The sequence below is a fragment of the Thermobia domestica genome, chromosome 4 (assembly GCF_964235325.1).
Source record: "Thermobia domestica chromosome 4, izTheDome1.hap1.1, whole genome shotgun sequence".
Taxonomy (NCBI): domain Eukaryota; kingdom Metazoa; phylum Arthropoda; class Insecta; order Zygentoma; family Lepismatidae; genus Thermobia; species Thermobia domestica.
Genome location: NC_137457.1, coordinates 147,491,484 through 147,508,436, shown reverse-complemented (window position 1 = coordinate 147,508,436; position 16,953 = coordinate 147,491,484). Strand labels below are relative to the sequence as shown.

The window sequence follows — 16,953 nt, the reverse complement described above, 5'->3', positions numbered from 1 at the left end:
CTTTTTTATATGTTTCTTTGTCTCCCCTTCCCCTCCCTTAAATTGCATCGAAGTGAAATAATAAAACCCATCATAGGACTTGACCTGACCTGTGTGGCAAATTTCGTCGAGACCATTCTCGTGATTCAAAAATTATTAAGTGTCATTAATTTTTATATGTATCTGAACTTCCTCCACCCCCATCGGGCCAAAATCTCGATGTGAAATTGATGTCAATATAAACTTATAGAAGACATCCTAGGCTCGAACCTAATCTATGTTGAAAATTTGATCGAGATTGTTAGGGTGGCTCAAGAGGTATCATACCACAAACATAGTATTTTTTATTTTCATATAGTATAAAATATTTTCAAAGCACGCGATAGAATGTTTTCTCTCATTCTAATGCAATTATGTGTTATTACTTAATATATACACAGAACACTTCACATTGAAGAAGTCTTTGTGGTAAGGTATTATTCTGATGACATTTCTTCTCAGGTGAAATTAGAGCACGCGAGATTCTGTGTCGCAAGAACAGGACTGCGGAGAGGTTTTGGACAGGCGAGAAAATGTCCTGTGAAGTTTTGGGCGACGATGGCCAGGTGAACTTTAGACCCGGCGAGATTTTGGGCTGTGAGATTTTGGACAGGGAGGTTTTAATCCTCGAGGTTGTCACCGCGAGGTTTTGTATCCAAACCGTTAACTGGGGATACGTTCCTCTATAATAATAGAAGTGAGCAATGTAAGTTTATCCAGTACAAATATTAACCCGGCGTTTAGTAGGAGAACGCTTTGTTTGTAGATCATGACATACTAAAGTAAGAATCTTCTCATATGAGAATGTACAGTACAGTACGTAGAATTTAATAATAGATTTTGCGGAGAATTCAGAAATTAAATAAAAAAATCATTCTGTTTATTTCCGCTCATTGAATATGATCGTCACACTACTTTTCATTCTCGCTAACCTACTAACGCCCTGAAATACCGATGATTTTCTTGGATTGCACATTATCCAAAGCAAACACAGAGCAACGTTCGTACCGATTTCATGAATGTGCGTTAAAACTCTTCAATCTGGTTTCTGAAAACACCGAAATCCTAAAAGTTTTGAGCAGATATTCAAGTCGTATTCACATCCGCACAACTTCATGAAAGTCCGAAGATGTGACGGCTAATTCGAAAATTACTGAATTAGTGATTCTTTTTAATAATAAAGGTTATTACGGCAGTACCCATATTGTTCACTGATTCGGCAACAATTGGCTTTCTCTGACCCTAGTTCAATTCCAGGAGGTTCCTATTACATCTCGATCTAAATTTTAATAAGGGTAACATAGAAGAGTACCATAAGTTTTCTTAAAGCTACATGCAATTAACGTCTTACATTTTGGTAAATAGATTAGCATAAACTGTATTTTATTCATTTTCGTTCCTTCCTGCTGATTTGTCACAAGAATATGTTAACAATTGTTTATAGGTATTATAGATGCCGCTTAATTACAATTACGTATTGTTCTTCGATATGTTTGTGTTGCTTAGAAGAGTTATGCCCGTTTATAGACTTTGCTTTTTATCAGTGTGATTATTATTTTCACGTTTTCTCGTAACATTTGTTTTCAAAGCTCCATATCGTAAGTTACTTAAACAGAACAAAGAAAATTATAACTGTGATATATAAACTATGAAATTAAAACTACCCAAACACCCCCAAAGAATATACGTTTTACATATTAGGTTATTGTGCTGCCATTTACTGCAAGGTACTCTTTATCAGCGACATCAGTAATAATTAGATATCGTGAGAAAGCAGAATGGGGCGCTCAGTGGAACTCACTGTCTTCGAAAGTGGTCAGGTGATCGGGTGACACTTGTGTCAGAAATCTCTACGCGAGATTTCTCCACTCCTAAACATCCCTAGGTCCAATGTATCTGATGTGTTAGTGAAGTGGAAACCCGAAGGGACAGGTACAACACAAAAGCATACATGTCAACCTCGTCTTTTGACTGACAGAGACACCGACAGTTGAAGAGAGTCGTAAAGTGTAATAGGCATACATCATTCCAGACCCCCACACAGGAATTCCAAACTGCATCAGGATCCACTCCAAGTACTATGACAATTAGGCGTGAGGTGAAAAAATTTGGATTTCATGATCGAGTGTCTACCCATAAGCCACACATGACACAGGTAAATGCCAATCGACGCCTCACTTGGTGTAAGGATCTTAAACATTGGATTATTCAACAGTGGAAAAACTCTTTGTTGAATGAGGAATCACAGTACACAACGTGGTGATCCGATGCAAGTGTGTGGGTATGGCGAATGCCCGGTAAACCCGCAGGGGAGCGAAACTCTGGACGCAAGATTTCAAATAATTCTACTATTAAAAATATAAATAATAACACATGGGATGGTGAATGGCGTCTGGTATGCGAGTACGGAAATAGACAAAGTATATGTTTACTATCGTCTGTCCTACGCCAATTTCAAAAAATGTCTAGTAAGTCACTTGTTTATCGTACCCAACTATCAGAACTATTTAATAATTAATCAACAACGAATGATATTCTGAACTTAAGTCATCGTAATCAGAACAGGTATCGTATTACAATATTATACATGTCTCCTCATTTCAGTAATGTTATTGCTTGTGCTCATTTGATACACGTAACATAGCTCAACTACAGACACATGTATATGCTTAAGATGAAAGAAAGAAATACTCAGCATTTGTTACAAACTACCATTACTTCATATAAGCACACTACTAAACAATTCGATTCGCTAAAATCTATTTCACCTTAGGGAGTTGTGATAGCCCATTCTTTTCTCGTCTTATAAATGTCTCCTATACTATATTTCAGCTTTCACTGAATTACAACACCCTCTCGCTATTGCGAGCCAACGTATAACCACTCGTCAAGAGAGACACATCCACACCATACGCACTCACACATATAAGTACCTAACCGTGTTACTAACGACAAAAATAGGCATACACTAAATTATGGTGCCTGCAAATACGACGCAAAAATTATACACATATATCTATAAAGAGGAAGAGGAAAGTTTATCAACTCTTCAATCATCATTGAGATATTCACTTATCTAAGAGGGTACATCCACAAGACACTCATCAACTTCATCTACGAACGCCAACGAATGCTTAGAATATTAATGTCATCACATTTATAATTTCCACGACATTCAACATGTTCTACTAGAAACGACGTCACTTAGGATCCTAATCATATGTCCTTGTCAGGGCAGATAATTACAAACCCTAATTCTCGAAAGTAATTTTTATAAATACTAATTAACGAAGAGAAGGTTAAATTGATTGATTACTTCTTAACCCTACAATCACACTGTGGGGTCACCGGCGACCCCAGTGCATATAAAATGCGTTCTGCGCTAGCGCCGTTGTGAGAGGGAATCACAACACTTCGTCTAGCTTCAGTTCGGAGAATGCTGTTGACACTGCAAGTTGCATTGTTGTGTTGTTGCGGAAAGTTCTGTGTTATTTTGAGTGCTCGGGTCCTATATGACCCCACGGTGTGATTAATGAAACATAGTTTGTTTTGAATTGCCATATAACAAATCATTTTCTAGTGGGCGATTTTTTTTACGAATGGCGGCATCAAGGAAGTTTTCTAACCAGGAAGATATTGTACGCATTTTAGAAGAATCAGATGATGATCTATACGATGCTGATTAAAAAAAAACATTGTTATTCATCTCCCAGGGCCCAAGAAGGAAGCCTAACAAAGAACCGATGCAAGGACATTTGTCTACTGTTTTTTCCAGATGACATTTTGAGCACAATTGTGATTTTTACCAATGAAGAAATAGAAAGACAAAAATGAGTCTTCAAATCAGATCAGAGTTATCTATCCCCCACTGACAAAATTGAATTGTGTGTCTTATTTGGTTTGCTTTATCTAGCTGGTGTTCTAAAAAATTCGTTTGGTCTACCTGCATTTAGGAGCACTACGTCAGAAATAGATTTGAATTTCTCATAAACTGCTTGCGCTTTGACGATAAAGCTACAAGGGACCAAAGGAAATCTGTAGACAAATTCGCTGCCATCCGTGAAGTGTGGGATATCTTTTTGCGTCACTGCTCTGAATATTATACTCCTTCAGAATATGTCACGATAGATGAACAATTATTGGAATTCAGGGGTAGATGCCCTTTGAAAATGTACATTCCCAGCAAGCCCGATAAATATGGGATAAAAGTTATTATGATGTGTGACGCCAAAACATCGTATATGTATGCAGCAAAACCATATGTTGGAAAAGAGAGCAGAGATTCACAGCTTACAATTCCATTCTTACTATTGCTATAATGTAGAACTCGTGTATTTTAGACTAATTGGATAATCGGTAAAGAAACGAATTATGTCAACATATATAAAATGTGATACGTGAAATGTGTAGATGATATAACCTAATAAACCTAACCTAACCTCAACTCATTTAACCTTACTTAACCTAATCGAATACATATAGATATAATCTAACATATATACACATATATACATAACCTACATAAACATATATAATCTAACAAACCACACATTATCTACCCTAAGTTAACCTAACCTAATATTATCTAATCTAACATAATATAACCGTATCTATTCTAATGAAACGACTCTCGATACTGGGGTCGTATATGACCCCACGGTGTGATACATGTCCTAATAAAAGCACGGTGTGGTTGTAGGGTTAAATTGATTAGTACGAAAACTAATACTAGCACTACTCTACGATCACAACTAGAAATTCGGATATGTCATAATCCATAACCTCGTTATTCATTATTTATTAGTATAAGGTTTCTAAAATATATCACCAAAACTTCTAACACAGGTACAGGAATCGGAATTACATACTCAAGAAATGTAAACAAACTTCTTAACTAATTCAAAATATGACTACACCTACCTAATTATGAATTTACTGTTAAAAGTCATTTACTGTTTATATATTTATACCGAAATGTTGTATATTATTCTTACTGTTACTTCTTCTCGCACTACACTCAGAGGTTTGAGTACGCTTCCCAGAGGTTACAAACAGTTGAACCTCATGACTTTATTAGCAGTGATATGGGTACTGAGAAATGTGTGAAAAGAATAACATAATTAGTACAGTAACCAACATACGGAAATCAACACAGTAGTTGGTTTTTTCATCGTATTGTTGGTTATATTGAATGTGACTGTCGTGTGTCATACAGAAATGAATAATGATAACTGTTGTCATATGTAACACCCAGGCATATGAACATACACAGAGCCACATAAAAATGTTTCTAGATAAAGGGGAGTAAGTGTGCTGATTGTTACGTCTCTTCTTTTCTGACTATCGTGCAGCAGCGTCATTTCGTAATTTCTATGGGTCAATGTCCCGCAGCTAATACGTTTTTCACGTTTGTGAATTATCAATAAAAGACGATTCATCAAGGTATATGCATTTCTCAAACCAAGGAGGGGTATTTTCTTCTACTCTTCGCAAATGACGCCCTTCGTGCTATAAGCTATAAGAGTGATAGTCCTTCTATGCCATTTATTTTATATGCCCATTATCCACGAAATATCAGCCGTAGTTTGTTTTGGGTTACGTTTCATTTGCAACCTGTCTCTCAGTTATGTTCACTTAGAACTGATAAGTGGTATAGTAAAAATGGCCAACTATCAATTGAAGATGTGGCGAAGTTAGTGGTTGTGGGCGAGCGGCAGCCAAACAATATCAAACAAGATACCCTGCGAAAAAAAACATTATTCTTGGAGGAGAATTCTTTTTTGGAGATTTCACTAGAACTTCGTCAACACATTTAGTTCCAACATGATGGGACCCCGTCCCATTTCTCACATAACGTCCAGGGATAGATGAATCATGTGTAATCCGAGCAATGTATAGAGCGAGGTGGTATCCTAAGTAGGCCTGATAGTTCATCATACCTAAATGAATTACATATTTTTGCCGTGGACATATGTAAACGTTGGGTTATGAAAGACATCCGCTGTCTGAAGAAGAGCCAGTGGCAAGATATTTTTACTCCTAATCATAATATCAGGGATGCACCACATATGTTGAAACGTATTGGAGTCTCACAGACACTTCTACAATTCTCTAGAAGTTCCCGTATTAGCAACGGATGCCTTTTAATCTGGTTTCTCTAGAGGTGTGTATAAAACTATTTCATACATTTGTTGTGATGTGTTCATTTCATTGCTATTGTAATTTATTGTTTTATTGTTATACAGTCAAGCACAGTTGACACAATACTCTATCTGGCGACTTGATTAACTCAAATTTACATGTTTCGTCAAGGGATACGTTTTGCATACTTTCGACCAACAGTTACGTCGGAGCATGTCTGTTAATCCCGTACCCCGCCTGGAGAATCCCACAAACTGCACAGTGATAACATATGCACTCTCTTAACTTATTTGTGACTTAATCTAAGCATGTGGTTATAAACTACCAGATGCAGTGTTCATCGTGTTCAAAATGAAACGTGTTGTATTATTTTTACCGTTTTAGGGACTGTCTTACGTACAGAGATGTTTCTCACCGCACTCGTCATGCTATACTCTTATTGCATTTCACAGTACCGATACGACTATGAATAAGGTCCTGACCTGTTGTTAGCTTTAAACTCCTAGGCAGCGAGCCCGCTATCTCTTCATTAAAAGACAGCGCCTAATTGTATTGATCCGTTGCAGTCAATGTGAGTGTATCTCTAAACAACGAGTTTATAATTTACTTGCAATTTGTTTTCGCTACCCCAGTGATAATCTCACATTTTCATATATCAAAGAGGGAAGGAGGAAGTGAAGGGAGGGGTATTATTTTCAGTGGAGATTCTGATATTGCTTCAAGATATGTCCATATACTTCTGATCCTTTCAATGACACTCTCTCCGTTGTGACTACCTGGTAACACAATATTGACTATTTCTGATTGCTACCTACAACGTGCTCCACATGTCCAAGAATTTTCCATATTGTTCATCGAAGTTGACTTCGGAGAGGTTTACATGCGATTCCAAGCAGTTCACCCAATTGTCTGCCACATTTTCACTCCCTAAAAAACTTTTTGACATTTCATTAATCATACTCCTTCTTTCGCCTAAGAAGTAAACACTGTGAAATCTGAATTTGTTTAAAACAAACCTTTGGGAATAAATGTCCATCTCTTTTTGAGATATCTACAGTCTTAACACCATTGTTCACTCTTTTTACATAATAAGTATTGTTGCTTTTATGTATCATTAGTTCTCATACCTTGTAAGCAATCTGTTTTTTGCTACATAGGAAGGCAAAAGGGGTATCTGATAACCAAGCATCTTGTAGCAATGGGTCCACTATATATATCTGCGTTTAAGTGAGTTTGTGATGAACACTTTATCTATTTTTCTTATGTTTTTTTTTCCTGCGAAAATAGTTCCATTTTCTAGCAAATCCTCATGGGATCAATTCTTCCAAAACGATTATGTAATATTAACGTATACCTCCTTCAGCACACAGGTCATTATTGTGGGTCATAAACCTGCAGATGAGATGATTTCATGTAATTTGTTTAATCCACCACATGCATTTCCTACTATAGTTATACTGTAGTTAAAAGTAACATGTGAACATCTATGGATATATTTCGTTAAATATTCATAGAGTGATGTACAGTATTATATTGTGATAAATATTTTAAGGGTAAAATTTACCGTGGAATGCACATTCTCGAACTGCATGCAATAAGTCTGACTCAAAACTACAAGAACTAAAAACTACAAGAATAAAAGCTAGTAAATTGTAATATATTAATTCTCTACTAAAATACTTTCCACAAATGCATTTCTCTTTCTATAAGAACTAGACTTCTGACAATTCACATCATTGTAGCGAAGAGCAAGAGGCAATATTTGAGTTTCACAACAATGTATGAGTTTCACAACACTGTAAAAACCACCAGATGAGTGTGTATCAATGCTATTGATCTTGAAAGTAATTTGAAAATGACTTTATGTTTGCCTTAGCTGCAATAAAGCACTTTTATAATTATTCTAATTATGGTACCATTACTGGGAAAGAAGCACTTGTAAAACAATTATTAAATAACAAGGCTAGAGAACTGTCGTAAAAATAGGACCAAAGTGTTGTAATAATTTGGAGTTTGCTGCGTTATCAATAATATTCAATAGTAGTAATAATAAGCGAGTTATTCTTATAAGCACGGTGTGTTTTGGGAAAAGATGAAACGTATTTCTCATGTATGTTCACGCGAAATACGGGCCATCCCTGTAATATGGGTAAGGCAACTCTACCAACATGTTATTTCTGTTCTTCGTTACATCATTGTCCCAAGCTATTCACAGTTTTGATACATATACGCAGAGATAGATTCCAATAAGCTTCAGTGCAAAATGTGTACAATAGCTTCATATAATTCTATTGTAGGTTATCAGTTTGTCCCTCGCCCCACATGCACCCTCCGCATCGATATTGGTGTATCTCCTTCTATGTTCGTACCGTACGCAATATACATTGGTAAATAGTACCTTTCTTTATTCTTCACGCTATTAATTTGGAATTGACCATTCTTGCACATTAACACCTGACAAGTGCAGTACTTTGGTGCAAAGCAGGTCTAACTCGACATACAGAGGTATCAGGACCCTACTTCAGCGCCTTATTTAACGAAAATGAAAAAAAGTTTCTTACATGATAAAGGGATTACTTCTTAAACCTGACCAAATACGTTTTCTTTATCATAAAAAAAGACTTTCTCAACTGTAGGGTTAATTTTCTTAAAAGTAACAAAATGTGCGTTCGATTACTCTTGCACTGGGCTCCTCAATTGAATAACTAGTTCTTATTGTGAAAACAATATTCATGTTTTCTACAAATAACGTACAGTACACTTCTAAGTAAAGTAAAAAGTAATTTCTGGTTTCACTTCTTAAACTTTCATATGGATAATTTTCATGTTTTTACTTTTAAAACAGGCACATAGGTAATACTTATTTCTGTCCATGTATCTATATTTATCTGACCGTTAGTAATGAACTATACTATTAATTATTCACATAAAAGAAGATGAAATGTGCATATAGAGCTGTGGATAAGAATACGAATTTCATTGATATTGCTGTCCAAAATTGAGAATATTGCTAAATTTCAAAACATGGTGGTTAGGATTCGAGAAATAGTAAAGTGGCTAACCCTGTGGGCATGCAGGCAGACACAGATATGCAATTCAAAAATGATATATCTCGTCAACGAGAATTAGCAGAACATAAGATTCCCCACAATATATAGTTGTCAGTCATACTCTAAAATTCAATTATCAGGTTTTATGTTATTTCAAGGTGAACCCAAACTAGAGAAAATGTAAGGCTTGACGTCACTGAGAGGAAATATTTCGTCGGGAAGCTAGAATTGTGACGAAATGCTGCTAGATTCAGGGTCTCTCACGTGCTGCGATATATTTTTACAAGATATGTTTGTTTCACTAGCAAATATACATGTTTTTCTGAACGGATTAATAAAGTTTATACAAACTGCTGAATATGAAACCGTGAGTGGAAGAAAAGAATGTTAAAGAGCAACGTCTTCGTTTTTATCCGTGATAACGTAAGTAAGCCAACTAAATATTGAAGAGCAAATTCTTTTGAATTTTCACTGTCAATAAGAGTTAAGTAAATATATGAATAAGTAAATAAGTACCGGAAATACCTGGTAACCTGGCATGCATTTTCTTGCTTAGACTTTTGCTTAAATGTCAGAAGGACCGTTACCAACCAACTACCGACAACTAAATAAAAGATTTGAATCAAGTATTGTTTTCGATTTTTTTTCCTTAGAACCACCTAAGTTCATAGCAAGAAGTGAACATGGATTTAAATATATTTTGAAGTGTAGCTGTTGATTTTAGTGATCACAGAAACTATGGAATTCACACTCATTTCAGAGAACGTAGGAGAACCTTCTATTGTTCCACTTGATGGGAGAGTGTATGCCTGTTCTACTATCAATCTGCAAATCAGACTGTTTTAGATAATTATCGCAAACAATATCGCATTTTAAAGAAACTTGACAATTGACTTCTTTCTACTTTTCTAAATATGTACTAGCCTATTATGTGAGATGTAATCCAACACGCATGAAGGTAATAGATAGGGAATATTATCAAATGCTTCACTTTCACTCATACACATAGAATATAAAAAAATCCACTGTAATCTATATATCTTTTCTCAATAAGGAGACTATAATATATATTTTGTTTATGTCATATTGGGAATATTCCAAGAACGTCAAATATACCAACAACAAGAATCTAACTTCAACCTGTCCTCCTATTTAAAATTATATTTCATATAATATATTTCTGTTAAATATGTTGTAAATTTCTTTAGGCTCCCTACCTTCGCCTCTTCACAGTTGAAATCATTAAATAATTAAGTAATAACTTTAGCTTGCTAGTTTCTCGGTTTGCTTTAGATTTTTTAAAAAGGTAGCCAAGAAAGATATGTCAATTTTTGTAAAGGTCTTGGTTCAATCAGTCCTCACAATGTGAGTTGAATGCGAATTAAGATAAGACGAAGGTCAGTTGTTAGTGTAGGTATATCCAACAAACTACCTGGTTCTGGAGGTTCAGTTACACCGTGAATGTGCGTAAGGACAGAGCGAATATGTGAACTGTACAGAGCGTCACAAGTGTTTGTGCTGTACGAGTTCAAACTGGGTCAAACGCCGCTGCAGCGGGCAACAAATATTTGGTAAGGATTTGTGACTACACGGAGAGTGTAGTGGTGGCTTAATTAGTTTAAGGAGTATCAGATACACTCTAAGATGGACAACGTAGCAGAACAAAAACACATCTACAATATGAATATCTTTAGGCCGCAACTGAGGCGAACAGTGGCCAGATATGTGAGAATCTGTGACTTGAATTCAGTGTGAGCGGACGAACTATTCGACAGCACCACTATGAACTTGGGAAGCACTACAAGGTGGGTAGGTGAGACCTACATATTTTTACTCCGAGCCGCAAGACAACGCGAGCAAACACCTGTGTCTCGTCTAAGGAAGGAGCCATTGCTGGATATTGTGTTGATCACCCCAGTTCAAATTCCTATTAGAGGTGCAAAATGTACTTGATACCTTATTCGCTTGACGGCCCACTAAGTTCTACCACTATGAAATCGATTGATGTCCAGAACAGTGCCAGAAGGCCATCGATGCTGTTGGAGACTATTTTTGATCTTCCAGGTACGTCTTAGGTGTTATCGATGTTCGAAGTAGTGGGAAAAAAGCGACAGAACTTCCTTTCTAGTTATATACTATTGAAGTCACATTCGATACAATACAGTAAACATTTCCTCTGACTGTTTCCCATAATCTCCAATGCCACGAAATGAAGTCTGACAATCATGATATTGAATTCAACCTTTTATTTGGTTTGGATTACTCTCCTAACTTTAACTGAGTTATTAAAATTGTTCCATGATAGTGTCAGCAACAACTTATCAATATAACATATCAAACATTTTGTTTGATGTTACCATTAATCATTCTGCACTGTTTTGAAATCAGTAAAAAAATAAGTAATACTATGCTCCCTCTGTCATAACCTGACTAACCATCCTACGCTATTATGCAATTTTCATTACATCTTTTGATTGCGTAATAATCTTTGTTTCAGATTAAAATCAGTCAAAAACAAGTTGTAAACTTGGCTTTATAATTTGATATGAAACCTCCCTAAATGAAAATTATTTTATATACATAAGGGTGGATCGAAAATTTTTTTTTTCGAAATAGATAACGGCTCACACGGGAAAAGTTGCCGTCCCATAACAGTAGGTCACTGATTTTTCTTCCCATTTTTCGGACGATGTCTTCCGGGCCGCAATCAGTCTAATGTTTTGGAAAAGTCAATATAGGCAACTCGCACTACACAGTATGTAAAGATTTGTTTTATCCTCAAATACGGTTCGGAAGAGCATGCTTCTCTATGTAATCGTTCTTCAAATTTATGTTATATACTGACATCACCAATATGTGCAGTTCGTTTCTTATTTTAACCATAAAATGGCTTAAAATAACCCAGAGCTCAAACGAGAAGGTAACTGCACGTCGTGCTCGGCCATCCACCAAGAGGTGATAACAATAAGGCATAAAAAGGAAATTACTGCGATTATCAGAAGGCAAAATATATTCGATAATCTAATATGGTCGCGTCATCAATGAAAACAATCGAGGTGCTAACGATAACGCATATATAATCTAATATGGTCATTATCAGAAGGAATTTTTAGCCAAAAATGCTAATATGGCAGTATCATCAAATAAAAGAATCGAGGTGTTAACGATAACGCATAAAACAATATATCTGAGGTGCTAACGATAACGCAAAAAGAAGAAAATTAGTGCTGTTTTCAGAAGGCCAAATATATTCGAAAATCTAATATTGCGAGAACGAGGATCGATTATTTTCTTTGATGATGGCGCCATTAAATATTTTCGAATATATTTGGACTTCTGATAATAGCACTAATTTTCTTTTTATACGATATTGTCGGCACTAATTTAACACTAACTTTGTATACAGGTTTCATCTCCATCGGTTGGGGGGTCTGGCTAAGTTCACTCTAGCCATGCCAATTTCTTTTGTTATTTTGATGTTCGTTTAACATCAACTATGCCAAAGAGTTATATTAGTGCTGACGATACCTCATAGAAAGAAAATCAGAGCAATGCTCACAAGCAAGGGCCGCGATATCGAGACTCGAATTGCGCAATAAGAGTTACATATACTGAAAGAACATCAGGTAGTTAGTAAGTTACCAAATTATTAGCTGCAGCCCGCCAGTAGGGAAAAAGTTATGGGGCTGTAAAGTTCATAGCCTGGCATACGAAAACCATACAAAACTTAGCATTTGGCTTATTCCTCTTTGTATTGGCAAGAGATAATGAACTCTAACGTATTCCCATCACAGAACATGATGTTTGACATAAGAAAATCTGTATGAGAAGAATTGTCAGTGTTGCCATCCATAGAAATTGCAGTGTTGCCCGAATAAGAATACCGCGAAAAGCTTGGTTTGCAGCGAATGAAAGAGTGAACACAACGGTGTTTTTTGACATCATGTTTTCGTAGTTCGTACTTAACTACGTTTTACATAATACGTTATTTACTTTGTAAGAATCAAAGTAGTTGTAATATACTTGTATTAACATTACAGAATAATATTTGAACTGAAGTGCAAAAGCTACCAAGAGAACACTAGTATGAAGGTGCTTCGCAAAGTAGACCTCACGATAAGCCTGTGAAAATGTCATTTGGGTTCGAATCGGTTTGTTCGTTGGACATTTATCGTGAGGCATACCGACAGACAGATAACACAAATGCCGAGAATCGCGAATCGTAATTCTCGGTTCGTGTGTTCAGTGATATATCATCCAACGCCGTTGAATTCATTCTTGTAGTCCGTGCCTTAACGAAGAGTGTAGGGTATTCTAGCAACACTGTAATGTCTATAGATGACACCAATGGCAAGTCTCCCGGAGCGCTGTTTTGACTCCCTTACCACAGAAATGTGTTATCACTGCGCGTCGCTGGCTATCGTCCGATGTGCATATTGTACTAGCTGGTTTTGTTTGGATTACTCGATACTTTCTGCTCTTCATATCAATTGTGTGGCTTAACACTGTCATTTACATAGATATCTCCCTTCCTAAACAAATACCATTTGCTATTGCACACATAAACAGGTTATTCCTTCTGTTTGCCATAGTCTCTCATGTTCACTTTGCAGCCCCATAATTTTTCCCTACTGACGGACTGCAGCTAACAACGTGATCATTTCATGATTGATGCTCTTTCAGAATATATAACCCGTATTGTGCAAAGCAAGTCCCGATCACGTACTATTTGCTTGCAAGCTTTTCGAGGTATTCTTATTCTGGCAACACTGTAATTTCTATGGATGACAACACTGAAAATTCTTCTCATACAGATGTTCTTATGTCAAACATCATGTTCTGTGATGGGAATACGTTAGAGTTCATTATTTCTTGTCAATACAAAGAGGAACAAACCAAATGCTAAGTTTTGTATGGTTTTCGTACGCCAGGCTCTGAACTTTACAGTCCCATAACTTTTTCCCTACTGGCGGACTGCAGCTAATAATTTGGTAACTTACTAACTACCTGATGCTCTTTCAGTATATGTAACTCTTATTGCGCAATTCGAGTCTCGATATCGCGCCCCTTGCTTGTCAGTATCGTAAAAATGAGGATCCATTGTTTTCTATCATGATGCCGCCTTATTACATTTTCACATATATATTTGGCCTTCGTATTTATTTGGCGCGAATTATCCCCGTTAGCTGACGGCGACTCCATTTACATAAGCGAAGGGTCGCGTAGTCCTCTTCTAGTTTGGCTTATCAAATTCATTGTGAAGGTCTACACAACGATGTGCTTCGCAATTTGACTGCATCCTTCTTGCAGTGACGGGGCGCGGAACGTGTGGAAGATCGACCAACTTTCGTCAGCAATATCACCGGATAATCTGAAGAAAATAGTCTTTTCGATACTCCAAACAAATGACTTTCTCACATCCTGAAAATATTTTGCTGGCGATGATTACTGACGTTTCTCAAGTTATTCGGACCCTTGGATGGAGACGAGTAAAAACGGCTCGCGGAATGGCACCCAAGATATCCATTCGAGAGTTTATCGTACCTGACACTAACTTTGAATATGAATATGATGTGATACGATAGTCCTCCGTGAAAATAACTGAACCTTCACTGACTAAAGCAATTACATTCTAAAAAGTAGAAGCAAACATCAAAAGTATAGTAGTCTCAGCTAAATCAATAACGGAATTTCCATGTCATACCCAGGAAATGGAAAGGATGGTACAAGAAGCTACTGTAGCGCCCGAGAAAAATATGGATTTTAAGAAGGAGACGGCTTCATTCGAGAAAGACTGCTGTCCAGGAAAAATATTTCCACTTTTGAGTCGAAACAATACATCGTCCTCTAAACTTTAGACCTTAAAATATGTTTATTGACTACTGGGTAGGTGAGTCAGCGAAGCACAACGTGCAGTTACCTCCTTGCTTAAGCTCTGGTTTATTTTAAACCATTTTATAGTTAAAATAAGAAAAGAACTAGACATGTTGATTATGTTAGTATAGCACATAAAGTGGAAGAATGGTTACATAGAGAAGTATGCTTTTTCGAACCGTATTGGAAGATAAAACAAACTCTTTACATACTGTGTAGTGAGTGTTGCCTATGTTGATTTTTCCAAAACTTATGCTGATTGCGGCACTGGAAGACATCGTCCGAAAATGTGATAAAATTCAGTGAACTACTGTTATGGGTGGGTAACTTTTCCTGTGTGAGCCATTATAGATTTTGAAAACAAAACTTATTTTTTTCGATCGACCCTAATATACGTGATAGATTTTTCATGGTATATTTTCCATAATTTTAGAGGATTCACATTAATTTCCATTACTTTGTTTTAAAATTAACCGAGAACGGTGTGAACATTTTCCTTTAGTTGGTGTTTAGCATATTCTATGAAACAGTTAAATTTTTTTGATACTAACACAATTTAACTCATCAGTTACTGAGGTATTCCCGTCATACTACTCTGGCATTAGATTAACCAAGTGTGTGGAATAAATTAAGCCTAACTCATTTTTAAAATAAAACTAGTATGATAACGTTAGTAAAATATTTTTAAAAAGATTTCTGAAGTACCAGTTGGTTAGAGTTGATAAAGTATAGCTGATTACCACACTCCTTCCAATCCTACATATTTTCCCACTTATTAATGTTGTAAGATTTTTATAGAATAGTGTATATTGTAGTTAGTAAAAGACAAGAAGAATGTAAGACAGGAGTGAAGAGCGCGTGCGGAGAAAGAAAAGAGTTCCTAGTTAGAGTGGTTCTTCATCAGGTAGCTCATATTTTTTGCAATGTTGAGCGAACTTACAAAGTATATCCAAGAGTTAGATATTTTCGGGTGATATAGTGCTGGTGTGGGAGGCCAAGGCATCTCTGAGAGAAATTAAATGCATGTAGAGGAGCACTCGAGAACAAAGTGCTTAGAATTGACAGATATAAGACAGAATATTTACATTGTACTCTAAGAAAATAATGTTATCTAAAATAAAAGAATACGAATTGAATAAAAAGAATTGTAATGAAGAAGATATTCAAGTACTTGTGATGGATTCTGCAGGAAAATGCACGAATAGATAAGATGTAAACATCAGAATTGCCGGGTTTTGGACAAAATGCAGAGACGCGACACTAGTGTTGTGTGATAGTAGTGTACCAATACAATTAAAGGAAAACATTACAATACAGTAGTGACCAAAAAGGAGAGAGGACAAGAAGTTGCGTATTCGAGAGAAGAAGATGCTGTAGTGGATGTGCCGAGTGATTTGGAAAGACAGCATTAAGAATGAAGTGATCTGATGAGCAGTGAAGATAAGACCAGTAATATAAAATGTGCAGGAAAGTAGACTGAGATGATTTGGGCATGTAAGATGAAGATTTCGAATACGTCGCTTACAGAGTAGATTCTAGAGGAGGGAGTGAGAAACTTAGAAGAGGCCTCCAAAGAATAAGTGGAGTGATTTGGTTAAGACGGTTGTGCTGAAGTAAGCTGTCATTGCGGATATGACACAAGATAGAAGCAGGTGGAAGACAGCAATCTGCAAAGCTGACTCCACTAACTGGGGAAAAAGGATTAGAAGAAGAATAAGTAGTATTTATTATAATAAAAATGCATTAAAATATTGTTCCGTCACTGTAAATGATGTCGGCGAACGCTAAAGGCAATCTAAAACAAGTAAGAAAGTCGTTTCCCCACTGACTGGGGATGTAGTCTCCACCATCAGCTTTATGAAAAGCTGGA

At 36.4% G+C, this 16,953-nt stretch overlaps 1 protein-coding gene across 1 annotated transcript in view; it reads left to right on the top strand.

Moving 5' to 3' along the window:
- Positions 1-16,495, top strand: part of LOC145682904 (uncharacterized) — a 38,350-nt gene extending 21,855 nt beyond the window's left edge. The window contains exon 2 of the mRNA XM_081754265.1: positions 16,383-16,495. Within this exon, the coding sequence (XP_081610391.1) occupies positions 16,383-16,495 (113 nt within the window). The remainder of the gene's footprint in view (positions 1-16,382) is intronic.
- Positions 16,496-16,953: the final 458 nt, after the last annotated feature.